Source organism: Chiloscyllium punctatum, chromosome 40, assembly GCF_047496795.1.
Source record: "Chiloscyllium punctatum isolate Juve2018m chromosome 40, sChiPun1.3, whole genome shotgun sequence".
NCBI classification, from domain to species: domain Eukaryota; kingdom Metazoa; phylum Chordata; class Chondrichthyes; order Orectolobiformes; family Hemiscylliidae; genus Chiloscyllium; species Chiloscyllium punctatum.
The window spans coordinates 42,825,198-42,852,528 of NC_092778.1; the positions used below are offsets into that span (position 1 = coordinate 42,825,198).

Genomic DNA, 27,331 nt, shown 5'->3' on the forward strand with positions numbered 1-27,331 from the left:
GATGTGCAGTGTGCCATCATCATTGACGATGGGGCTATTTGTGAAGCCTTCGCTTCCAGTGAATTGTTTAATTGTCACCCAACATTTATGACTGGATGAGGCAGGTCTGCAGAGCTTAGATGTGTTCCATTGGTTGTGGAATTCTATCTCACTATCTGTCACTTGCTTATGCAGTTTGACATGCAAGTAGCCCTGTATTGTACCTTTATTCGCTTTTAGGTATGCCTGACGTTGCTCTAGATATGCCCTCCTGCATTCTTCTTTGAATCTCTAGCTTGATGGTAATGGTAGAGTAGGGGATATATGGGTATGAGGTTACAGATTGTGTTTGAGTGCAATTCTGCTGCTGCTGGCCAACAGCCCCTCATGAATGCTATCGTGAGTTGCTAGCTCTGTTTGAAGTCCATCCCATTTAGTACAGGGATAGTGCCTCCGAGAGGTCTCAGCAGTGATCAGTCCTGTTGATACTTTGTGGACAGACTTAATTGCAGCACGCAGAATGATGTCAATCAACAGAACCTGTTGATTCCTTCACTACCAGTCGTAGACTCAGTCTTGGAATTATGTCCTTTAGGACTCGAATAGCTTGGTCAGTAGTGGTGCTGCCCAGGCACTCTTCGCCATGGACATTGAAGTCACAACCTAAAGTAAATTCTGTGCCCTTGCCGCTATCAATGCTTCCTCCAAGTGATGTTCAACATCAAAGTGGGAGCTGTAACTGATAATCAGCAGAAAACTTTATTGCCCATATTTGACCTGATGTCATGAGACTTTCTGGGGTATGGAGTCAATGTTGAGGACTCCCAGGACAATTCCCTCTTGTCTGTATATCTCTGTGCCACAACCGAAGCGACATGTGTTCTGTTGGTGGGATAGGATATACCCAGAGATGGTGAAGGATGGGTCATTATGTGTAAAGTACGTTTTTGTGTATCTGACTATCAAGCTGTTGCTTCACTAACTAGTGAGACAGCAATCCCAATTTTGAATCTAATCTCGAGGTATTGGTTATTACATGACTGAGTTTGCCATTCAGTTTCATTCGTTTTTGTGTCTTTTTGTCAGTTGATACAACTGAATGACTTGCTAGGCCACATCAGAGGGCTTTTAAGAGTCAACCACATTGTTGTGGGTCTAGAGTTGCATATAGACCAGATCAAGTCAGGATGATGGTTTTCAGTCCCTAAAGGACATTAGTGAACCAGATAGGTTTTTAGAACAATTGATGATGGTTATATGGTCATCATTAGACTTATAATTCGAAATTCTTATTGAATTCAGTTTCAACCATCCAGGGATCAACATCCAGGTGCCCAGAACATTACCTGGGTTTACGGATTACTTGTTCAGTGATAATGCCATTGTGCCATTGTCTTCCAACCACTACACCATTACCACCCATGGTATGTGTTGTATATGTGGTCCTGGACCCTGATTATTTTGATTGTCCAGTGGAAAAATGAAGAGTTGTCTGATTTAGTTGCTGTCTTTGGTAACCTGTATATATCTGCTGTTTGTTCAGTGGGGCTCCAGTAAGAACCTTCTGTCTGTGAATAGTGCTGGGACGGTACTTATCCTCAGTGAGCAGGTGATGTCTGCTCATTTCAACCAACAAGTAGCGGCCATTCAAGTTGCTCCCAACCAACTGAGCCTCACCTTCTTCTCTTCTGAAAACCAACAGATGCTTCGTACCGACATGCACGTTAAAGGAGTTTATGTCACCAAGGTGAGTGCTTGAAACATACTTATCAGTTCACATTGTAATAGACTTGTTTGTGTATCCTTGAATCCTGTGGATGAAACTCCATGTGCACCAACAAGTTAAGTTCTTCAACAAGATATTACTCTCTCTATTTTTCACACTTTTGTTCATTTAAAAATACATTATTGCTTGTGGTAGTGAATGTGCAGTCCATTGTTGCCACATGCAGAATGAGTTGAGCCCTACGTACACAATTAAATGAGCCTGCAAACAGAGTATTTCATTTGTGAGAAACACTCTGACTTGAAAAAAACCTTGTGCAGTGACTCAGAGTCTGGTAGAGTGAAGGTTCCTTGTTCATGGAATGGTTTCATTTGGAAATGCAAGGTGATGGCTAACCACATATCTTGTAACTTCTGGTTTTATTGTCCACTGTTTGATAAAGCTTTTGTGAGATTGATCCATAATTCTGAGAAAAATAATTAGTTGAAATGAATTATAGCTGTAAAAATATGTCATCCATACACTTATTTATCTGACATTTTGTGCATTTACAGTGCATCATTGAGTAGTTTAATATTGGATCATGACTCAGATTATAATTGTAGATTGAATCTCTGAACTGATTTGGAGAGCCTGACAGGGCTGTGCGTGAAACCTGTTTTCTTTCGGTGTAGGAGACAGTTGCAGTATGGAATGGAAAACATGCTACTGTTTTTGAATCATTTGGACCATCACTGAGAAATGCAGGTAAAACGTCATTCACTTTTTCAAGTAAAATCCAGCAGTTGCTAAATCAGTACAGTGGAAGCAAGTTTCTTGGCGTGGCAACTAAGCACAACCAACCTATGCCAGTGTCAGTGTTGCACTCAAGCTTCCTCTCTTCTTGTTGAACTCTATCATCGTAATTATCCATGTTTTCTCTCTCAAATGCTTGTGTATTTTCCCCTTAAATGCACCTATACTATCTGCTTCAACCGCTCTCTGTGGTAATAAGTTTTATACTCTTAGTCTTCTTTGAATGAAGAAGCTTTGAATTCCTCATTGAGATATCTTGTTGTTTGCTAAAAGAGAAAACATTCTGTGTCCATTTCATAAAAATGCTGAAGTTGAAAGGTAAAACATTTACAAATTGTCTTTAAAAATCTTTGCCTATTTATAAAAATTATCAGAATTTTGGAAAATTCATTTCTTCTGTAAAAACTATGAACTGGGTGATACACTTTGCGAAGGAAATATATGATCCTTAGGGATATAAATAGAACCCATGGTCACTGGGGAATCTGTGTGTGAAATGTTCTACGTGATTATTCCACTTGGTCTTCTATATATCTTTTCATGTTGATTTTCCTAAATTCTTGCCATTGACAATAAAGTGCACTGTTTTCATCTAGGTTCATTTCCATGTGATTCTTCTGTTTTGGCTGTTCTTGAAGAGAGCATTTACACTGTGGAGCCAAACCGAGTGCAGGTGCGCACTCTACAGGTAAGTAGAAGTCTTTGATTTACTTCAGCATCAATAATGTTTTAATTGAGGAATAATTGCCTGCAAGTCCAAGGTTTTTAGCTGGACCTCCTTTGGGATTCTTTTTTAAGTTGTAATGAAGGTTTATAATGTATTATTTGAGAACTTGGGTTCTCGAGATAAATAGGTTTTGGTTTTAAGTTCCATGAAGGCATGGAATGATCATTTTAATTTTTATTTTAACGGTCAAAACAGCCTTTCCAAGAAACATACTTGGACGTTTAACTTGATTACAAGCTGCCTGGTGAAATAATTGCTGAAGATGGAGAAAGGCCAGAGCATGTTCAGTTCAGAAGAAACCATCTGTAGCAGCAGATGTGCTGTTGAGCAGTCCCAAGTAAGAGAAGGGTCAATGGGTCAGTCTGCCTGTGTGTTTTAGGGAAAGACAGAAAAAAAACACATCTATTGATGTGTGGCAGGGTGGGTCAGTGGTTAGCACTACTACTTCACAGTGCCAGGGACCTGGATTCGATTGCAGCCTTGAGCGACTGTCTGTGTGGAGTTTGCACATTATCCCTGTGTCTGCATGGGTTTCTCTCTGGGTGCTGCAGTTTCCTCCCACAGTCCAAAGATGTGCAGGTTAGGTGAATTGGCCATGCTAAGTTGCCCGTAGTATTCAGGGATGTGTATGTTAGGTGCATTATTCAGGGGAAATTCAGAGGTAGGGTGGGATATTTCTCAGAGGGTCAGTGTGGACTTGTTGGGACAAATTACCTGTTTCCACACTCTAGGAATTCTATGAATTCTATGTTGAATGAGCAGAAACTCACTGAGAAGAAACAACTTCAGCTGAGTAAGACGTTAGAGTGAAGATAGAAGTGATAAGTCACTTGGTTTGAGTGTGTAAAGGATATTATTTGGAAAAAGGATTGGATCTTTCTTTTACCTGTTTATGATGAGAACTTTCCAAATTGGTTTATAAATGGCTTTTTTAAAAATTATTTTCTTTTGTATGGTAAACATTGATGTTCTTTTGTTAAAATTACATTGGAAGCCTCTTGTGAATAAATTCAGTGGCTGACCAGCTCAGTAACTGAATTGCAAGATTAAACTTATTGTCTGTCAAGCTAGGCTTAACTCTGGAATTTGACCTGTTCAGTATTACCATCAGCTGGGATCATAGCAAAATTGATTTTGGGAACGGTTTGTGTTATGAGAATATTTATTCTTCCTTATATGCTGGAACCCATAGAATGCAGAAACAGTTAATTCTGTTTTTCCTTCTCTACAGATTCTGCCAGATTTGCTAAGTTTTTCTAGTGTTGTTTCAGATTTTTAGCATCTGCAATATTTTGTCTTTATAGAAGGCTCAAAATGTCCTGGTTATTTCAAAAGGCATGGGTGAATAGCCATTTTGTCAGATATTCTCTTTATAGTTCCTATTAGGCATGACTCTCAACTGCCAGTTGTACTATGCTGCAGCCTAAATACAGGTATATTTCGATCTATCCTCCTGTTATAGTTCCCTTAGTGAATTAGTAGATAAGTAAGCTTATGGTGTGGTACTCAACCATATAGACCAGAGAGATTCAGTATTTGTGCTTTTATATAGTCATTTCTGTTATCACTGCACTTAGAAGAGAGTGGGGGTCAAAATTTGACAACTTTCCCCTCCTATTTCATACCTAGTAGCACCTTTTGAAAATCAGGTGCCTTGAAGTTTAGTGGAGTTCCACTGTGGTTTAACATTTTGAACATTAACCATTTAGATGAGGTTTTGGAACTATGAGTCATCCTTGACTGAGTCACAGCCAAAGAGGATTTAATGTAGGAAAATCTAGCTTAACACATAGAGATAGAAGGGCTCCTTCCAAACTAGAGAATTTATCAAGCAGTGAAAACGATGTGTAGAACACACTTGAATGTGCTGCATGGCGCAGTTGTGGGGGCTGAAGGAGGTATAGATCAAACTGTTTTTCTTTAAATTATTCTGGTCAATCATGACTTTCAAGTGAACTTCACCAGCCAGTCAAAAATATAAAAAGAGACCAAATTAACTGAAGTTGACAAGCAACTTCACAGAAAAATTTAACAAGGTTGTATTGCTGATAAAAAAAGCAAGGGGAAGGAGGATATGTCTATAACAACTGTTTGTTAGGGAAAACTTTGGTAGGTTCAACTGTTACTGACGTTAGATGCATTTTGTCAAAGCTTTTGTCTTGCAATCACTAGTACTTGCTGGATAATCCTGAAAGTCTTTTCATAGTCACTCATGGGGCATGGACATTCCTGACTGGGCCATCATTTATTGCCCATTCCTAATCTTCCTTGAAAAGGTGATGGTGGCAAAGAATGATGCTGACCACCAATTTAAGATTGTCTGTTCGGCTGACAATATGGTGCATTTGCATTAGCTGGAAGCTATGTATTAATTTACACAGCCCTTTACTCTATGGACAGAAAACAACTTGGACATGCACTGTGCTGGTTTAAACTCAACAAAATAAGTGACAGCCATTTGCTGGTTACTTTCTCAGGACAGTGTCTTGACCAATCACAGCCAACCTGTCTGGTTTGAAATAAAACCTGATAGTTAACTGTCAAACATTATTAATTAGTATATTCTCCATGGCCACACTTTTCCAAACAGAGTCCAGTGCCAAATAATCAGTGCTTTCTTCTCATTCAATGTGAATGTAGGTTTCCCCTTCAGTTGGATTCTCACAAATTGTCTTGATCAGTGCAAGATGAAAAGCTTTCATATAACGTGCATTTTTCAGCAATATTCAACTTCTACACCACCAAACAACTATTTCATATTTTGTATTTTTGTTCTTTCCACTTGAGTATTTTAGTAATAACATTTTTATCTGAAATGAATATGTAATGTTGCGCGATCAATTTATAAATTGCTAAATATTTTGAAACTGAATTGAATTGAATTGAATTTATTTATTGTCAAGTGTATTAAAGCACAGTGAAAAGCTTTGTCTTGTGAGCAATACAGGCAGGTCAAGTGGTTAAGTAGCATAGATAAGTAAATAATAGGTAAACAGTGGCAAAAACAAAAACACAGGTACAGGTGAATGTTAAGAGTTTGTGAGTCCATTCAGTATTCTAGCAACAGTACGATAGAAAGTCTTTTGAAACCATGTGTTCAGGCTTCTGTACCTTCTCCCTGATGGTAGAGGTTGTAGAAAAACATTACCAGGGTGGGATGGATCTTTGAGAATGCTAGCAGTCTTTCCTTGACAGCGGGCCTAGTAGATGGATTCTATAGATGGGAGGTTGGCATTTGTGATTCTCCGGGACGAGTTCACCACTCGCTCTAACCGTCTCCAATCTTGAGTGGTACAATTTCCATACCAGGTAGTGATATATCCAAACAGAATGTTCTCAATGGTGCACCCATTAAAGTTGGCAAGGGTATTTGCCATCATGCCAAATTTCCTCAGCTGCCTGAGGAAGAAGAGATATTGTTGGGCCTTTGTAACCAGTGCATCCACATGAAGAGTCCAAGAAAACTTGTTGTGGATGACCACTCCCAGGAGCTTGACACTGTCCACTTGTTCCATCTCTGTGCTGTTAATGTGTAGGGGGGTATGAGTAACATCCTGCTGAAAGTCAATAATGAGTTTCTTGGTTTTGCCAGCATTGAGAACTAGGTTGTTCTCAGTGCACCATTTTCCCAAGTCTTCTATCTCGTTTGTAGATTCAACCGACTGTCATCAGCAAACTTTTAAATGGCATCAGTCTGGTATTTGATGACGCAGTCATGGATGTACAGTGAGTACAGTAGGGGGATGAGTAGACGCCCCTCAGGGGCTCCAGTGTTGAATATTAGTGAGTATGAAATATTGTCCCCAATCTTCACTGATTATGGCCTGAGGGTCAGGAAACTGAGGATCTGGTTGCAGAGAGTGGGGCTTAGCCTAAGTTTAGAATCAGTCTCGAGGGGATAATAGTGTTGAAAGCTAAACTGTAGTCAATAAGTAGGATTCTTACGTAGCTGTTCTTGGTGTCAAGATATTCAAGGGAGGGGTGTAGGCAAGTGATATGCTATCTGACGTAAATCTGTTGGTCTGATAGGCAAATTGGAGTGGGTCAAGAGGAACTGAAACAATGCAATGCTGTTCTATCGTTGGTTGAAGTCTGTTAAAAGATGCTGTGGAAATGTAAAAGTAATTCCAGAAGATTAAATATTTTTCACAGAACCAGAGTTAAGTATTCTGGACATGTTACCAAAGGTTAGTCATGCATAAAAGACATAGGGAGGAATGGGGAAGGTGATTAGGCACCGTGATACAAGAGCAATATATTCTAAAAAGGAAAGATAAAAAGACCTAGAAAGCGAATGTGCTTATTCTTCCAAATCCATCTGAGTTCATTTTGAATATATTTGAAGGTTACTTTCTGCACCAATGCTCTGCTTAGGGGGAGTGAGAAATGGTGTGATGCTCGATGCCTTTTGCTGGAAATGACAATGAATGTGTTCTTCCTTTCAGGGTACAGTCAAGCAACTGCTCGTGTTTAATGAGACAGAGGGAAACCCCTGTCACCTTAACATCTGTGGGAACTTTCTTGTGGTGGGGACAGACACAGCGCATGTGAAAGTCTTTGATCTTTCCCGCAGGTATCTCACACAGTGCTGACATTTGAATTGAATCTATTTATACAGCTTGTGACAATGCTGTCACTTTAACAAGTTTATTTTGTCCTTGAGTTTTGTTTTAATGAGAGGTTGTAATGGCAGAGGTGCTGAGGGGCTAAGGAAGAGCCTAGTTTAACAATGGCAGGGGAGTAGCGCCAGCTCTCCCAAATCAGGTTTTTTTCTAGTTTGGTTTAGCTGTGACAGTCACAAGATGCCGGAGTCCAGGAAGGTTGCAAGCTTCAGCAAATAATTCCTGACTGACTTTCTATCTGAAATCTCTTTGGATGTTGTTCCCTCCTGCCTGTAAGAAGCTGTGTTTCCATTTACCTTTTTGCCAAGGGTGTGTGTGTGTGAGGTGTTACTGGATTGGGACTGTTCCTTAGTTAAGTTGCTGTATTTGGTCGGTTAAGTTTTTCAATAGTTAAATTATTCTAAATTCCATTTTTTTTGTTCATGTTTCAACTGTAGTGTTTAAATTAATTTTGTTTTGCTTAAAACCAAGTGGTTTGACCAGCTGCATCACACCCGGAATAGCCACTTCACATCTGCCTTTAAAATAAGAAAAAATTAGGGTCTAGACTACCACCTTAAAATATTTTGAGGGGGATCTAGTCTCGTCCATCACAGCGTTAAGCAAAAGGCCTCCAACTAAATCATGCACCTATACTGAAGTTGCTGCTTTGATCAAACAATGCAAAATTCTGCTCAAAATAAAAAGAAAAAGCTGGATTTAGTAAATAAGAAGAATGAATGCTATAATAAACTAGGGTCTGTCAGATATATCAGATTAACTGCAATGAAAAATTATTTCCTGAATAGTACATGGATCCATGATGTGTGTAAGACTCTGATCAAAGTAATGGAAATAAATTTTTGGTTGTTATTTTTGAAGGTTAACATTAAATCAATTTAATTTCCTCCTTCTTTAGTCTTGTGCTGAAAACTAAGGATAAAATTATTACGCAAATATACTCGGGTAATGCAGTTCAAATGTTGGTACCCCTCATTTCAATTTACAGTCCACGCCTTTTTAAAATATTCAATACGTCCCTGCTATGTTCTTTTTATTTTCTGTTTCACAAGCCATGCACTGATATTATTCTGTTATGAGATGTTTTGATGCTGTATGTTTTTCTGCTAAAATACCTAGTCTCCTCAGAGGTTATTCTGAATATTGTGGACACAACATTGTTACTATATTTGAATACAGTATATTTAATGAAAACAATGTAAACTTGAATCGCCTCACACACTAGAGGGTGCTGGTGTGAAACTCAAGGTTATCCAAACAAATCGGACTGTAACTCAATCCAGTTAGATTGCACAGCCGCTGGTTCCTTTTCAACCAAATCCATGATTTTTGACTTTCCTGGAGTTACATTTAGAATACCATTAAGATAATGTGATTATGAGGGTTAACAGCTATATAAACAACATCTCCAGATGCTTATGAGTGAATGAAAATACTGTGCACCCAGTGCCTTTGTGGACATGTGGATAGAGTTTTGTCTTTGATGTGAGAGGATTATCACTTTAGGTTTTTCAGCACAACTTGAAAGCACCATCCAGAATTCATGTTCCAACAGTGACTACACTTAGTAATATTAATAATAACTTAATAATAGTAAACCCTAAAATATTGTCAGGTTTGTATAAAGTTTTCTTTTCCATATTGACTTAAGTGATTAGACTTGACTAGGATACTGCTTGTGTTTCAATAGGTTCTGGCACTAACAGTCTAGCCTTACACATGGTCAAGGCACTTGAAGTTGTGAATTTGAAGTCCCAGAGACTTAAGCAAGTAATCCAACAGTGTTTAGAGGACGATTCTTTTGCATGAAATGTTAAATTTAAGTCCTGTGTTAAATATCAGAGATTAAATGCTGATTAGACAAAATCCAGTCATGTACTCATCTAGTCAGTTTTATTTCTAGTTCACGAACACCAATAATGCTTATTACTCCCTTTATTTATAGGGAGCTGCTCGCACTGGGACCAAAGTCCTGACTTATAGCATGACTAGGGCTATAGATAGGATTTAAACTAAGGGACTCGCTCAGTTATGTGGAAAATTATAAAATCAAACGGAAAGTAAAAGGATTGCTGGTTCGTGATGGGTATGATTATTACCAGAAAATAAAAGGAAGGGATAGAATCTGTGAATGTCATATTGTACTGAGTGTTATGGACCAGCCCGGACCTCTTCAAAGCATTTCAAGAAGGTAGCAGAGACCCTAACTTTTCTAGTTGTTTTATGATACAGCTGGTCAAAGCACCTCTGTTTTAAACAAAACATAATTTATTAACAAAGTACTGGAAGAAACACAAACAAAAGAAAACAGAATATGGGATGGTTGATCATACAATCTCAGTATCCCATTCTCATTTTCTCTCCATACCCCTTGATTCCTTTAGCTGCAAGGGCATCATCCAGCGCCCTCTTGAATATATCTAATGAAATAGCCCTTTGGCTCAGTGGTTAGCACTGTTGCCTCACAGCGCCAGGGACCCGGGTTCGATTCCAGTCTTGGGCGACTGTGTGGAGTTTGCACGTTCTCCCTGTGTCTGTGTGGGTTTCCTCCGGGTGCTCCGATTTCCTCCCGCAATCATAAAAGATGTGTAGGTCAGATGAATTGGCCATGCTAAATTGCCCATCATGTTAGGTGCATTAGTCAGAGGGAAATGGGTTTGGGTGGGTTACTCTTCAGAGGGTCGGTGTGGGCTTGTTGGGCCAAAGGGCCTGTTTCCACATTGTAGGGAATCTAATCTAAACTAATCTAATCTATCCAAAGACTCGACAGACTATCCCACCTTAATGATGCTGTTCCAAATTCCTGCAACAATCCCCATAAACACCTTTGCAAAAAAGGTAAAATCACACACCAGAGTCTTACAGGAGAGAGAGAGAGATGGCAGAGAGATTCAGCATGGAGCACCTTCTTCCATGCAGCTGTTTCTATTAGATTCCCAACTAACAACTGACCAGCAGCTCTTAATTGCTAGAATGCTTTCTAAAACCAAGACAAACCATCCAAAAGCTGAGCTGGGAGAACTGGCCACCCCCTTTTCATTGTACAAGTATTATTTTAACTTAAAACCTTCTTCAAGTAGATAAACGCAGACAGTGTCTTTTTGACCCCTCTGAAAAAAAACCAAGGACAACCTAACCTTGTCCAAGGAGCAACATCATCCCTTCAAGGAACCATAAAAGTTTAGGGAAATTTAAAATAGAACAAACTTGTAGGTTTGTATCTTATTGCACAAAGCATTCAGAATATTGTAGACAAACTGATGGTGCAGATAAAGGTAAATGAATGTGATCTCATATCCATTACAGAAACATGGTTACAAGGAGATTAAAACTGGGAATTTTGCATTCAGGGGCATTTGACCTTTCAGAGAGACAGGAGGAATGGAAAAGGTGATGAGATGGCACTGTTAATAAGAAATTAAATGAAGACAGTTATGAGTGATGATCTAGGTACTGTTGATTATGGTCTATTTGGATGGAGATTAAAAAACTCTATTTGTCATCACTCAAGCCGTCAATTGTGAGTGTCTGATCCTCATCCTCATAGCTGTGCAACTCTCTAGACCGAGGCACAAACAGACATTTCTGTGGCCAACAGCAAACAAACAGCATGGTGTGTTGCCTCCTTGGTGTCAGGATCAAGGATGTCTCAGAAAAGGTACAGAGTGTTCTCGAGGGGCAGAGAGCCCAGCAGGAGGTCATTGTACACTTGGGAACCAACAACACAGGAAGGGAAAAGGATGAGATCCTGAAGGGAGAATATAGAGAGTTAGGCAGGAATTTAAAAAGGAGGTCTCGAGGGTAATAATATCTGGATTACTCCCAGTGCTACGAGCTAGTGAGGGTAGAAATAGGTGAAAAGAGCAGATGAATGCATGGCTGAGGAGCTGGTGTAATGGGAGAAGGATTCACATTTTTGGACCATTGGAATCTCTTCTGAAGTGGAAGTGACCTGTACAAGAAGGATGGATTGCACCTGATTTGGAAGGGGAGTAATATACTGGTAGGGAGATTTGTGAGAGCTGCTCAGGAGGATTTAAACTCGTAAGGTGGGAGGGTTGGGACCCAGGGAGATAGTGAGGAAAGAGGTCAATCTGAGACTGGTACAGTTGAGAAAAGAAGCGAGTCAAACAGTCAGGGCAGACAGGGACAAAGCAGAGAACAAGGTAGGATTGACAAGTTAAACTGCATTTATTTCAATGCAAGAGGCTTCATTGTGAAGGCAGATGAACTCAGGGCATGGTTAGGAACATGGGACTGGGGTATCATAGCAATTACAGAAACCCAGCAACCATTAAGAATGTACCCGAGCATCTATTCTTTTCCGATCTTAGACAAAACCTTTTATGAGCCTCTTCATTTTTAGCGTCCTTACCTTTGATTATAAACCATATCTCCCTAATTAAAATTGGTTTCCAATGGCCTTACATTTATCTCTCAAGGCTCATCAAATTCTATCCAAAACTTCAGACTTAGTTAAAATCTTTATACGTGCATGTTGTCCATTCAAAGGCTGTGAAAAATAAGAGCTCTTTGTAGATCCTTCCCAAGTTTGGAACTGGTTACTTATTATTGACAGAACCTCAGGATCCATACTGAAAACTAAGATGGACTGCATCCTCCTATCATCCAGCATTCTTGCTCAAATTTTTTCCTTCTGCACAGACCTCTGAGGTCTATGTGTGGCAGCAACATCTGGGATGGGAAGTCAGAGCAGTGAACAGCATCGACATGCTAATCGCCGTGCTCAGACCTTTGGTGCATCCAGCTGAGAGAGAACATTGCTACCATCTACAGCAAATTTTTAGCATGAACAGCCCGTGCAAGTGCAGCCAATAATTTACAGTTTGGCTCATCAACTACCATATTCATAATGATATGTTTACATTTGCATTCTTTGATTTGATTGATTTATTGTCACATGTACACAAGTACAGCGAAAAGCTTTGTTTACGAGCAGTATAGGCAGATCATAATAAGCAAGGACATACAGATCATGGGTGAGAAAAAACTAGATAGAGGCATACAAGTTACATCACACATGGCGTGCACTGGGCAAGGTCAACATGAGCAAGATCAGCATTATTTGAATTTAGAGATTCCATTCACTCTAATAATGGCAGGGAAGAAGCTGATCTTGAATCTGCTGGAGCATGTATTCAATCTTCTCTATCCTCTACTTGATGGAAGAGGTTGTAGGAGAGCATTGCCAGAGTATGATGGGTCTTTGATGACGTTGGCCGACTTTCTGCAGCAAAGGGCCATGTAAATGGAGTCCTTGGATGGAAAGTTCGCTTCTATGATGGTCTGGGCTGTGCACACAACCTTCCGCAGTTTCTTATGGTCCTGGGCAGAGCAATTGCCTTACCAGGCTGTTATTCACTCGGACAGTATGCTTTCACTGGTGCATTGGTAAAGGTTGGTGAGGGACCTTGTGGGCATGCCAAATTTCCTGAGCCATCTAAAGAAGAGGTGTTAATGTGCCTTCTTGACTGTCACATCTACATGGGAAGTCCAGCTCAGGTTGTCAGTTATTGTCACTCCTAGGAACTTGACTATCTTGACCCTCTCAACCTCGGCACCGTTGATGTAGAAGGGGGTTCTTTCTGAAGTTAATGATCAGTTCTTTAGTTTTTCTGACATTGAGAGAGAGAGAGGTTGTTCTCATTGCATCACTTCACCAAGCCCCCTGTCTCCTTTCTGTATTCTGACTTGGCATTGTTTGATATCTGTCTTACCACGGTGGTATGTCAGCAAAAGTGTAGATGGCATTCATTCGGAATTTGGTCAGACAGTCATGAGTGTACAGGGAGAACAGTAGGGGACTGAGAATTCATCCTTGGGGTGGCTCCAGCATTAAGTATTATCATCGGGAAGGTATAGTTGTCTGTCTTCACTGATTGTGGTCTGTGGGCTAGAAAGCTCAGGATTCAGTTGTAGAGAGTGGAGCCAAGACCTCGGTCTCAGAGTTTTGAGATCAGTCTGGAGCAGGAAATGGTATTGAAGGTGGAGCTGTAGTCAATGACCACAAATCTGATGGAGATGTCCTTGTTGTCCAGATGTTCAGGGATGGATGCAAAGCTAGGGAAATGGCATCCATTGCAGACCTATAATGTCAGTAGGCAAATTGTAGAGGATCAAGGCAGGCTGGGAGGCTAGAATTGATGTGGGCCATGACCAGCCTCTCGAGGCACTTCATGATTATGGAGGTCAGAGTCATTGGGCACTCATCATTAAGGCATGTTGCATGTGCTTTCTTAGGTGCTATATACCCAGCTCTAAGTTCATCATTTGCATGTTCTTTCCTCTATTATTGCAGTGGTCCAAATCTAGTGTTTATCCACTTTTCATATCTTACCTAAATATTATCTTTACTATGCATTATTGTCTACTGTCAAAATCTGGTTGTCTGATAAATAAAACGTAAAATGGAATTTATTTTTTCTTTATCCCATGCCATTAGGTCCATAGTCACTACCTCATTAAAATCCCTTGTTTATGGGAAAACAAGTTGTGATGGTGTCCTTACATATTTCTTACAAATCTCACATCAAATCATGTATATCTTTTGTAAGAGATTGTATTCTTCATGCCTTTACTGCTGCATGCTTTACTAAAATGTTTTACTTTTTTGAGGATATATAGTCAAATTGTCTATGAAGTTTTAACACAATTCATCTTCTAACTTTATGGTCCGTGATGTCAATTATACTTCTGTAATTTGTTCATTGGAAAGGTTGTGTTCTGTTAAAGGAATAGTGTCCTGATTGTATAAATTGCAATTTCAAAAATTTTCCAAAGACAGCAGCCTTGCTGTTTTCCATATCCAGTTTCATTAACACTTGCGTCATTGATGGCCTACTTAATATCAAGGATATTTCACTAGATATTACATCCTTACCAATAAAATTATTAAATTAGTAAATCCAGCTCATTTGCGTGGACTGACTCCTCTTTAAAGATTTTAGTGTGTTAACAGCTGCAAATCTAAAACTGATGGAACTCTCTAAACTCTTAATTTTATTCTAATCCTTGTTACTCAGAAAATATCCAGTCTAATCCACAGACTGTAGATGGCATCACCATCTAATACTGCACAATGGAAAGATTCTGCCACCAATGCATTCATCACTGACCTGAAACTTCTTGTGATCAATAGAAACTTTCCCTTTAACCTATATATCCAACTTTTATCTTTGAATCAACACAAAAGGACCTGCGTGTTCTTGCGTATGAGAGACAAAAGGTTACCATGCAGGTGCAACAAGTAATTGAGTAAACGAATAGACGTTTGACCTTTATTGCTCAAGAGTTGGGCTTTGAAAATAGTGAAGTCTTGTTAAAACTTTACAGAATGTTATTGAGGAATACAGTGCACACTTTATGTCCCCGTATTTAAGAAAGGATATACTGGCAGTGGAGGTAGTTCAAAAGAGAGTCACTAGGTTGATTCCTGGGATGAAAGGTTGACTTCGTATGTGATCAGTTGCCTCATTTGCAGTGTTTCTGTAAAGGAATTTTTTTCAAGAAGTTTTCTTAGTGCTTCGGATGTTTCTAGTAATGTTTATCTGCAAATACTGTTTAAACTCTATTGTTTGGCACAGTATAGTAACTTAAAATCCAACACACAGTTTGGGCAATTTCCTGATTAATTTTCTCCAGTTCTTGTGTATGATCTACTGAATTCCATTATGTGCTTTGCAATGAAACTATCTTCAATATTTCTGAAATTGTCAAAATCTGAACGTGTCTCATAAGCAGTTATTAAATCATCTTTTTGGTAAATGTTATGCATTAAAGTTGGTAATCTATCCAAAGCTGTTTCTTTTGCCTTCTTCAGTAACAAAGTAACCCAAGTCAACACAGTTACCTTATTCTTCCACAGGTCATAAAGGTTGCATTTAGAAAATAGGGGTGGGTAAACATACCCCAATACTTTACATTTAAATTCTGCCATCTTTCTGAAGATTTCTGTTAATCACTGGTTGATTGGTTATCAATCCCTGATTTACAAACAGTCAAGCCATTTTTGTTGCCGATGTTAAAATAGAATCCCTCCAGTGTGGAAACAGGCCCTTTGGCCCAACAAGTCCACATCGATCTTCTGAAGCGTAATCCACCCCTACCCTATTCCTGTATATTTTCCCCTGCTAATGCACATAACCTGCACATCCCTGAACACTATGGGCAATTTAGCATGGCCAATTCACCTAACCTGCGCAACTTTGGATTGTGGGAGGAAACCCGCGCAAACACAAGGCAAATGTGCAAACTCCACGCAGACAGTCACCCGAGGCAGGAATCGAACCTGGATTCCTGTGAGGCAGCAGTGCTAACCAGTGAGCCACCATGCCGCCCTAATATTAGAATTTAAAATGCTACTTCCACAGAGTCTAGTCATGTCACCTGTAGCCCCTTGAATCCCTGTCAATCAAAAATTAATTCATCCTTAAACATAATCAACCACTGAGTCTGCACTGGAATCTGTAGAAGAGAATTCCAAAGACTAATGACCGTCTGAGAGATGTTATTCCTCCTCTGCATTCTTGACTGTGAGAGCCCTTGTGCTGCAGTTCTACTTCCCTTCACAAAGGAAACACTCACTCAACATCTACACTATTCAAACTCTAGCCTGCCAAACTCAACCACAGAATCTTTTGTGTCTTTCAGTAAGATCACCTGCGCTGCAGAACATCAGCATTAGGCAAATTATGCCCCAAAACAGCTTCATGGCCCAGCATGTCTGTCAGTCCACAGTTACCATCAAACAAGGTTCAACCTTGGTTCAGTAAAGAGTACAGGAGGGCAAGCCAAGCTTTCAGAACATTCTGAAGAAGGGTCACTGGATCCGAAACATTAACTCTGCTTTGTCTCCACAGTTGCTGCCTGACCTGCTGAGTTTTTCCAGCAATTTCTGATTTTGTTTGAGAAAAGGCCAGATTGCAGGTATTTGGAAGTATTTAGAAAAGTTAATTGAATGTTATATTTTACTGTGATGTGAATTGAACATATAGGTGGTAACAAAAGTAGGGAGGATATGCTTCCATAGATGGGGCATTGATGAGACCATATCTGGCATACTTTGAACAGCATTGGTCTCCTTATTCAAGGAAGGATGTAAATGCATTGGAAGCAGTTTAGAGGAAGTGTATGAAACTAATACCTGAAACATGTAAGTTTCTTTTAAGAAGAGGTTGGATAAACTTGGCTTGCATCTGCTGGAGTTCAGAAGAGGAAGGCGTTATTTGATTGAAGCGTATAAGATCCTGAGGTGTTTTGACCAGGTAGATGTAGAAAGAATGCTTACTCCTGTAGGAAAATCTATAACTAGGGGGTCTCTGTTTAAAAATAAGGAGTCACCCATTAGGACCAAAATGAGAAATATTTTCTGTTCAAGGGTTGAACTTTCTTGGAACTCTGTTCCTGAATTGCAGTGTAATTAGAGGTAGGTGGAAATGTGGAGTTGAGATTACAATCAGATTAGCCATAATGTTATTAAATGGCAAAGCAGAATCAAAGGGGCAAATAGAGTGCATTACTTCTATCTCCTATATTCATTTAATTACATGGGTAGAGGTTAATGAGCATGTTATTCCCTTTATGTGCACAATTATGGACTAGTGGTGATTTTCAGTTACAGGGGAGACTAATATTATTTGTTTTGTCTATCTTTCAGGCTTAGCTGTGTTTGCGGGAAGGATTTTTTTAATCAGTATTCTGATACTTGCCTAACCTGATGTTCATTCTGTTCTGTAGGGAAGCAAAGCCACACTGTAATGCTAAAAACCTGGCAGAACATGTCCCCAATCTTGGGAGTATTACATCTGTGAAATGCAGCTCCAATGGTAATAACGTCAGCATTCTCATCAATAGGGTATGTACAGTTGAAAACTTGCCAACTCCAAACAGTTTTCCTTGCACATTTGGACCAACAATGGTAACAGCGAAACCTTTTTCTACAATGGAACTCTGTCAGAAGGTTTAATTCTGTTACACAATTGTGTGATTATAGATTGTAATTAATATATAAATGTGAGTTTTTGTTTATTGAGTTTTTTTTGTTTTTTCTGTTAGTAATATATGAATTATCTGTGTGTCTGAAGTTAATAATTAACTTGTAAGTATTTCTATAGCCATGGTAATTTATTTTAAAACAATTTTTGAAGCTTAACTTTAGAATTAAGATTTTTTGTTGTATGTTGGTAGGGTTTTACAGCCAAATAGGATAAATAAGCTACTGTTGAGAAAGTTTGAGAGGTATTTTTTTAAGCCTGGGAGAAAACCCATAGTTTAGTGGGAGATTTTATTTTTAGCTTTTACTTTGAGTTTTAAGCAATCTTCTGAAGTCGTTTGATAAGGATACTTATGTAAACCAGTGCTCCTGAGGAGGGAAGGATATAGTGAAAATAGATTACTTGGAAGTGCTGCATCAGTGATAGTCCCAGGGCAAAAGTGTTGGGATAAAATCCTGAAGTGATTGCTTAAAGCTATGTTTTTTTAAGCTCAGGTATACAATTAACTCCAGGAAGAAGCTATCTGCAGTACCACTCTATAAGTTAAAGTCACAAGTGGAGTAAGCCTATTGAGATATTATAGACAGGGACTCTGATTTGAGTACTGTATGAGTGGTGTTTTTAACAACAATACAAGATGTATTTTTAGATACTGTACCAGGTTGCATTTGGTGTACTAAAGAAAAGCTGTTGTTTTTGTTTGTAATTTATAAGTATTTTGGGACCAAAGGGTTATCACTGTGCATTTACAAATGTTTGAATTTGTATACAAATAGAGAAAAACACTCAAAAGAACTGTGAATGCTGGAAATCAGAAACAGAATCAGAAATTGCTGGAAAATCTCAGCAGCTTTGGCAGCATCTGTGGAGAGAAATCAGAATTAACGATTCAGGTCATGTGATCCTTCTTTAGAGCTGATGCTATCGAGGAAATGTTGATTTTTAAATGCAGAAAATAGGGTAGAGGGGAGAGGGAAAGGAGAAAATGATTGGCGGAGATAGAGCCCAAAGAGAGAGAAGAGTAGATGGACAGACAAAGGAGTAGATAATGATCAGCCTAGGAGAATAAATAGCTACTAATCGGGACTATTAATGGTGAACAATGGGTGGTGTGTAATAGCAGACCATGTGATAACAAGACCTGGTGTGTGGGGGTTGAGGAAAGGAAATGGGAGAAGATGTCTCAAGCCTCAAAATTATTAAACTTGCTATTGAAGGGAAATGGGCCAAATGCTGGCAAATGGGACTAGATTTATTTCGGTTATCTGGTCAGCATGGAAACGTTGAACTGAAGGGTGTGTTTCTGTGCTGTATATCTCTATGATTCTATAACTCCGAGTCCAGAAGCCTTCGAGTTTCCAAATGGAAAATGAGGTGCTGTTCGTCCAGCTTGCGCTGAGCTTCACTGGCACACTGCAACAAGCCTAAGACAGAGATGTTGGCCAGGGAACAATGTAGTGTGTTGAAAAGCAGGCATCTGGAAGCTCAAGGTCTTTTTTGTGAACAGAACATAGGTATTCTGTGAAGTGGCACTGAATCTACACTTTGTTTCTCCAATGAAGAGAAGATCACATTGTCAGCAGCAAATGCAGTCGACTAGACTGACTGATCAACTGTGCTGCAGACCCCATGCCAATAACCAGCAGAACGAATGTCAAAATACCCTGCAAGGACTGCAACAAACATTACATTTGGCAGACAGGCAGGAAACTAACCATCAGGATACATGAGCACAAACTAGTCACCAAAAGACATGACCAACTATCACTCGTATCCATACACACAGGCAAAGAGGGACAGCAATTCAACTGAGACAATACATACGTCCTGGGGCAGGCTAAACAAAGACACGCACAGGAATTCCGAGAGGCCTGGCATTCAAACTGGAACTCCAATAACAAACATATCGATTTGGACCCCATTTACCAACCTCTCAGAAAAAGAACTGGAAGTGATATCACCCACCACAACAGACCAATACACATAAATGGCAAGTGGGATAGGACACGAGTACTTCGTCGGAGGCTGACTGTTGATGATACCCAGCATGGTGACGAACTGTCTGAGGACAAATCTACCAGCTCAACAAGCAAGCTTACAACCCAAGAGCTGGGAAGCTATCCTGGCATTCTGGATTTATCTCTCAGTCAACGTCGCAATGACAGACAGAAAAAGCATAAATTAGAAGTTATATTTTTTATGGGACCACAATTTCAGTACATAAGCAGATCTAGGCACTCAGTCATGGGAAGGATCCTATTATCCATAAGAGGCGACTGCAAGGTGCACAAAAGTGATGCTCACAGCCATTCTCATACATCATGAGCAGTCATCCAGCCACTGACTGGATGGATACTGTTGCCTATGGCAAAGGTACTATGCTGAGCAACAAGAAGAATACCAATCTGTCTGTTCATTGTGTTCTGTCTGTGTATAGATCCTAGCACATGTTTCTTGAGTCAGTTACTAGGTTGGTTTCTTTTTGTCTACCTTGTATTAGCAACAAGGTGAACTGGGAATCTAAGACTCAGTGGCCATATTATGCAGGAAGACAGTCTTCACAGGTTGGCACAGCAAGATTCATTTTAATATAATTAGCCCAATCTTTCTATATTTAGTGTCCTTATGGCAAGTTCCATTCTCAGGTACCTGGTTAGTTTGTCTACTGATCTTCAGTTTTCAAAGCAATGTGTGGGGAAAGTTGGTATTTAGTTTATTCATGTTCTGTTTAATTGTTGTTTAGTTTTGAATTTTAGTCTTTTTTTTGTTATTGAGACATTGATGAAATGGTATTTTTCCTTAGGTGAATGGCACCCCAGATTCCAGGGTGTTCTTCTATGATGTGGAGATGGACACTCTGAATTATTTTGACTTTGAAACTGGACGACCAAGCAGTGAAATCTGTTCTATCCCTCATGTGGAAGAAAGTGACACGGAAAAGTGAGTAAGTTAGGGTGGCTGTTAAATGAGAGAGGTCCCTTAAGGTTGCTTGTGGCTGTTTAAAGCTAAGCAAAGATTGTATGTTAATTGTGTTCTTCATACTGAAGCACCTCCAAGGATGAAAAATAGAAACAAATACTGATGTGCTAGGGTTTTGGGAGACTTGGAATGCACAGGGGTAGGTAGTGGAGCTATTTTTATAAGGGAGAAAGGTCTAGGACAAGGAGATAATAGTCAAATAAGCAATAACTATCAGGGGAGGAGAAGGCATGGCAGATGAAGCTGGACCTATTTTTTGATTTAACTTATGCACTATATAATTAGAAACACACACAGGCCAGATTTGGTCATAATGACATTTCTCCTTCCTCACTGTATGTATCAAATACAACAAGAGAAAGTCCACCAAATAACCTAACATGGATGAAAACACCTGACTTGTTGCAGCTTTTCATAGTCTGTGATTTTAACTATGCAGGGGGCATTCTCGGATGAGTGAACTGCTGGGACGATATCCAATCAGCCATTTCTGGGACCAGAATGAACCTAAACTGTTTGTTTGTGAAGCACTTCTGGCTGTTTCAACTTCAAAGCAGTCAAAACTGCATGCAGCTACTGAGACCAATTGCCCAGAGTACAAGGTGGGTATTTTGTCAGAAGCAAAAATTGCAGATTTGAGAGGAAAGAAAGAGCCTTGTGGCTAGATTTTAAATTTCGAGTCAGGTAGCTCAAGTCTGGAAATTTCCTGACTTCTCATGCTAACTTGTGACACCTGTTCACCTAATACAGAAAAACTGAACCTTATAGTAACAATGATAAATGTGAAATGGTTAAAAGTCACTCATTAATAATGTTTTGAAAAGAAACTGCTGTTGTTACAACCTGTAAAAGTGTCAATTGGCCCAACCATCAAAATATCAATAAGAAGCTGTAAACACTTGGCATCTGTTTATCTTGTGGGAGAGAAACAAACATTTTGAGGCATTGACAAAAGAGATCAGGCGACACTTGCTTACTAACATCAAAGAACAGTCAGTCTCTTCTGCAGCCGTGTTAGCAAGATCATTCATATAATCCTTTATGAGAATCTGTATTCTTTTATGAGCTTTGGGTGAGTTGACTTGGGCATCTGGGATCATTGGAGATAAGTGGTGGAGGGACATGTGCTGGAATTGGCGTGGAGGGACATGATTAGATTAGATTAGATTAGATTACTTACAGTGTGGAAACAGGCCCTTCGGCCCGACAAGTGCACACCGCCCCGCCGAAGCGCAACCCACCCATACCCCTACATCTACCCCTTACCTAACTCTACGGGCAATTTAACATGGCCAATTCACCTGACCTGCACATCTTTGGACTGTGGGAGGAAACCGGAGCACCCGGAGGAAACCCACGCAGACACGGGGAGAACGTGCAAACTCCACACAGTCAGTCGCCTGAGGCGGGAATTGAACCCGGGTCTCTGGTGCTGTGAGGCAGCAGTGCTAACCACTGTGCCACCGTGCCGCCCTTTTGAACAAACCTTTCAAAATAATCCCAAATCCAGACTATGTTTTAGCACTCCTCTGAGATTGGTGAGTCGAGTCATGGAGAAGGTGGAAAAATTGAAAGGGTATAGAAAATGCCTATTCTAGAATTGGACCTTATCAGGTTGGGAGTATGAGCCCAGATTCTTATCCCTTGCCAATGAAAATTGGAGGATTCAAGAAGGAGATCAGAAATCTTAAAATAAGTTTTTCGCCCGTCATTTTTAAACACCCCCCTAGCCCACTCTGGTTTGCACCAAACATAGTTGGATCATGAAAATTCAGGCCTTGGTAGTTCTAAGCTAAAATTCCCCTGCAATAACAGCTTGATAAACAACAATAACTTGTTAACATTCCCATACTTGCTTCTGTATTTCTGTGTAATTCGATAAGGATGCTGCTGTTTAATACAACAGGAGGCTTCCTCACTCTGAATAGTGGGTGCCTCTCACTGAGTGTCAGGGCATTTTTACTTTTGTTTAATTTATGACTCTATTGTATCGATCTCAGCTATGTCTGACCCCTGCGATCAGAACCCTTGACCTTATTGCAAATAAAGGGAGGCTTAATGTTTACACAAGGAAGAAGGGTAGAGGGTAATTTGAGAGATAGGTGAGAATAACTAACTAAATTGGGAAGTGTCTTTAATGGTGCTTAACCATCAGTACAGACCAGTTGCACTGAGTAGACTATTTCTATTCTCTCAATTCCATGAAATTCTGATTGGAAAAGAGCATGATTTTGGGATTAGCTTTAGATTGACCTATGCAGTCATAATGACCCCATCTGTACTGTACTGTACTGTAAACATCAATATTTTGTGATATTGGACTGCTTGGGTTGCTGGGATTATGTTTACCTTGCAAAGAATACAAATTCTGAGTTCATCTTATGATACTATAGTGGGCTTGCAGCTTCACAGTGTCAGCTGTATATCAGTTTGTGGCACTCACCTGTGAAGATTGTGGGTTCACAGCAGGGCTTCGACACTATTGCAAAATGCTGCGCAGTTGGAGGTGTCAACTTTCACATGAGACATTCGATGAAGAAGTGGCCATATTTGCCCTCTCAATTAATCATAGAACATTCCCTGGCAATATTTCAAAGGTGAATAGGAGAGTTACGTCAGTTCCTCCCCAATATTTGTTTTGCAGTCAACATGACTAAACAGTTTATCTGGTTATTATCATGTTGCCATGGAAGTTTATCATGTGAAAATTAGCTTCCATTATTTATGCATTAAAACAGAGAGTATAGTTGTGAAGTACATTAGCTGTAAAACATTTTTGGAATGTCATGAATGCAGGTTTCTCTACTTTCTTTCTTCTGCTCAATTGCTCCCTCTCTATCTCACCCAATGACAATTAAGTGAGAATGTATTAGTAATGGTACTTTTACAGTGATGCACCTCAAATGTTACACTATGTGGCAGAAAAGGAAGTCATGGATCAAGCAGCTGTATAATTGGCTATGGTTTGCTGGAAAATGCAAATTAAGTGAAATATTGTGAGATTGTCATTGTGAAGTATGTGACTTCAGTAAATCAGACTACAGAGTCTTATGGTATATGGTATAATATTATCCCACTTGAATATTACTATGTACCTGCAGGGAACAGCATTCCTGGTGTTTCTATAATATGGAGTTGGTCAATTCTCAATTCACATAGCAGAACCTACTTTTGATTCCTGAATTATTCTAACATATTTTCCTTTGCACCTTCCCATTTTGACAGGTGGAGGCAATGGTGGTATCATTCTTCATCACACAGGAACATGGTCTTTTGCTGCAGGACAGTTTCCCCAAAGTGGTGTCCCATGAAGCCCTGCTGGGGCTAGAAGTGCCATATTATTACTTCTCCAAGAAGGTATACAGGATGATAGAGTACTAGCAAAATTTGCCTTTGATAATTCACTATTTCAAAGCGATTCATATGTTCAATAAGTGCTGTGCTGTAGTTATGCAGTGATATGGAGAATAGTCATTTACATTTTACTCAAGTTGATTTATACATTTCAGGAGTAACAGCTCAGTGCAATGTTAAAAATTGGGAGAGTGCCTTTCTAACCTTTTCTGTACTTGCCTTGGGGAGGGTATGATGGAACAATGTAAATGAAGGTTTACTCTGTATCTAATCCATGTTTATGTATCTGCCCTAAGTGAGTTTGACAGAACATTTCACAATGACACATCCAGAATAAAACAAGGGTGACTTGTTTTGGTGTTGATTTTGTCCTACATTTATAGATTGTACAAAATTAAGCTGCTCCACTTCATTAACTTGAAATGTGGACTTGGACTGAAATACATTAACCTTCAAACTGACAGCAGACCTGACGAAAAAGCACATGCAAATTTAGCTGATGCCAACTGATCATATATTGTAACTCTGGATAAAAGCAAATTACTGCAGATGCTGGAATCTAATACCAAAAGAGAAAATGCTGGAAAATCTCAGCAGGTTTGGCAGCATCTGTAAGGAGAGGAAAGAGCTGATGTTTTGAGTCTAACTGACCCTTTGTCAAATATATTGTAACTCTCAGCAAGAAGATTGTACTTTCTACCCTGATATAGTTTATAAACATATATTTTAAATGTTCAAGCTGTTTCAAATGTTGTGAGAGAAACTGATATACTAATGTTTACCTTTTGGAGTTCCGAGTGAATTGGCATTTTATACCAGATCAATGTACAACTGAATAAAGCCCTGCTTGCTTGAATTGCATGCCACTGCTGACTAAGGCTTCACTATAGGTCTCTGAAAGCCAACCTAACATTTCTGCTGCTTCTCTGAAGAGTGAATGCGTTCTATTCATCAGCATGGGCTGCTTGCGCCATATGACCTGTTTTTGTGCTGTATATCTAATGTATTTCCAGCCTTTTTATTAGTTTATCCAAGTTTTTTTGAAGATCTGTTGAATGTTCCTGAAACCTGAAATGTCCACATATCAGGCACAGTGTTGAGTTATACAGCTCAGGAAGATGGGTCTTCAATCCCCAGGCTGTTTTGGCACCTGTCAATTATTAATCAGTCAGCTGGTACTTGGTATGTGAGATTCATGCAATGCAAATGACCCTTTAAAGGATACAACATAGATGTACTAGTCTCTGTGGAATTGTATCACAGCATGAGTCAGCATATTCAGGAAATGAATTGGAAAATGAAATAGAATTGTTTGTCTCACTAATATCTCTTTAAATTTAATTCTAGTCAGGGGAGACCATGAATGAAACTGAATCGAAGCTAAGTTCTCCTACGAATCCACAAATGGTGGCCAAGAGGCCCCTGCGAGACTTTGTTGGGCTGGAGGACTATGACAAGGCGACACGTGATGCCATGCTAAATTTCAGCTTTTATTTGACAATAGGAGACATGGATGAGGCTTTTAAATCAATTAAACTCATCAAGAGGTGAGCCAATTTCTCTCCTTTCATTAAAAAGAATTCATGATCAGTTTCTGTGACTGTTACACGGTACATTATGATGTTTGCTTTATTGGACTGTAGTGTTTAGAATATTGAAGGATAGTTGGTATGGTCAAATTCATAGCCTGTTTATTTTTAAGACAAGGTCATTCTGAACTGATGAATCAGAATTTTGAGAATATTATAATGCAAGACAGCAATTTATTCATCTGCTACTTTGGATGCTTTTCTTTTGATTCCATTGATCACTACTTAACTAATGGTTCAGAACAGATACATGTATTTAATAGTATTGTGGAACAATACGGAATATATATTGCAGTTCATCATAGTTTGTGTCTAGAATTCATTTGAAAGTATAGGTTTATGTACTATTTATGTTTTGATCCAAATGACTCGATGATGTCTACAAAGTTTTAGAAGCGTTTTTACAGACCATAGTCACAAAGAAGTCAAATAGGGAATTCACTAGAAGCTTCTTCACCCAAGGACTGGTAAGAATGTGGAATTTATTATCGTACGGAATGATTGAAACAAATAATACTGTGTTAAGGAAAAGCCAGAGAAGCATATGAGGGAGATAGATTCAGATGAAAAAAGATGGTACGAGGCACAAGTGGAGCATAAGCAGTGACATGGACTGGTTGTGCTGAAGGGCCTCTTTCTGGTATGTAATCCTATGAAATGATAATTGCTCATAAAATGCCTTCCAATAACAGCAGCTTGCATTTTAGGCACTTTTAATGTAGCAAAATGGCCTAAGATAGAGTCATAGAGATGTACAGCATGGAAACAGACCCTTCGGTCCGATCTGTCCATGCCGACCAGATATCCCAACCCAATCTAGTCCCACCAGCCAGCACCCAGCCCATATCCCTCCAAACCCTTCCTATTCATATACCCATCCAAATGCCTTTTAAATGTTGCAATTGTACCAGCCTCCACCACTTCCTCTGGCAGCTCATTCCATACCCGTTCCACCCTCTGTTTGAAAAAATTGCCCCATAGGTCTCTTTTATATCTTTCCCCTCTCACCCTATGCCCTCTAAGTTCTGAATTCCCTGACCCCAGGGAAAAGACTTTGTCTATTTATCCTATCCATGCCCCTCATAATTTTGTAAACCTCTATAAGCTCACCCCTCAGCCTCCAACACTCGGGGAAAACAGCCCCAGCCTATTCAGCCTCTCCTTATAGCTCAAATCCTCCAACCCTGGCAACGTCCTTGTAAATTTTTTCTGAACCCTTTCAAGTTTCACCACATCTTTCTGATAGGAAGGAGACCAGGATTGCATGCAATATTCCAACAGTGGCCTAACCAATGACCTGTACAGCCACAACATGACCTCCCAACTCCTGTACTCCATACGCTGACCAATAAAGGAAAGCATACCAAATGCCTTCTTCACTATCCTGTCTACCTGCGACTCCATTTTAAGGAGCTATGAACCTGCACTCCACGTTCTCTTTGTCTAGTAACACACCCTAGGACCTTACCATTAAGTGTATAAGTTCTGCTAAGATTTGCTTTCCCAAATGCAGCACCTCGCACTTAACTGAATTAAACTCCATCTGC

General features: G+C 39.6%; 2 protein-coding genes across 6 annotated transcripts in view; one reads left to right on the forward strand and one right to left on the reverse strand.

The window, feature by feature from the left end:
- Window positions 1-27,331, forward strand: part of ift140 (intraflagellar transport 140 homolog (Chlamydomonas)) — a 145,557-nt gene that overhangs the window by 26,471 nt on the left and 91,755 nt on the right. For all 5 annotated transcript variants that reach the window (XM_072559663.1, XM_072559662.1, XM_072559665.1 and 2 more), the window contains 9 exons: window positions 1,523-1,726; window positions 2,380-2,452; window positions 3,097-3,188; window positions 7,673-7,800; window positions 17,606-17,723; window positions 20,666-20,802; window positions 21,281-21,443; window positions 24,067-24,198; window positions 25,543-25,742. In XM_072559663.1, coding sequence (XP_072415764.1) covers window positions 1,523-1,726; window positions 2,380-2,452; window positions 3,097-3,188; window positions 7,673-7,800; window positions 17,606-17,723; window positions 20,666-20,802; window positions 21,281-21,443; window positions 24,067-24,198; window positions 25,543-25,742 — 1,247 coding nt within the window. The remainder of the gene's footprint in view (window positions 1-1,522; window positions 1,727-2,379; window positions 2,453-3,096; window positions 3,189-7,672; window positions 7,801-17,605; window positions 17,724-20,665; window positions 20,803-21,280; window positions 21,444-24,066; window positions 24,199-25,542; window positions 25,743-27,331) is intronic.
- tmem204 (transmembrane protein 204) overlaps window positions 15,134-27,331 on the reverse strand; it is a 58,861-nt gene continuing 46,663 nt past the window's right edge. Inside the window, exon 4 of the mRNA XM_072559674.1 lies at window positions 15,134-15,355. Coding sequence (XP_072415775.1) covers window positions 15,291-15,355 — 65 coding nt within the window. The 3' untranslated portion in view covers window positions 15,134-15,290. The remainder of the gene's footprint in view (window positions 15,356-27,331) is intronic.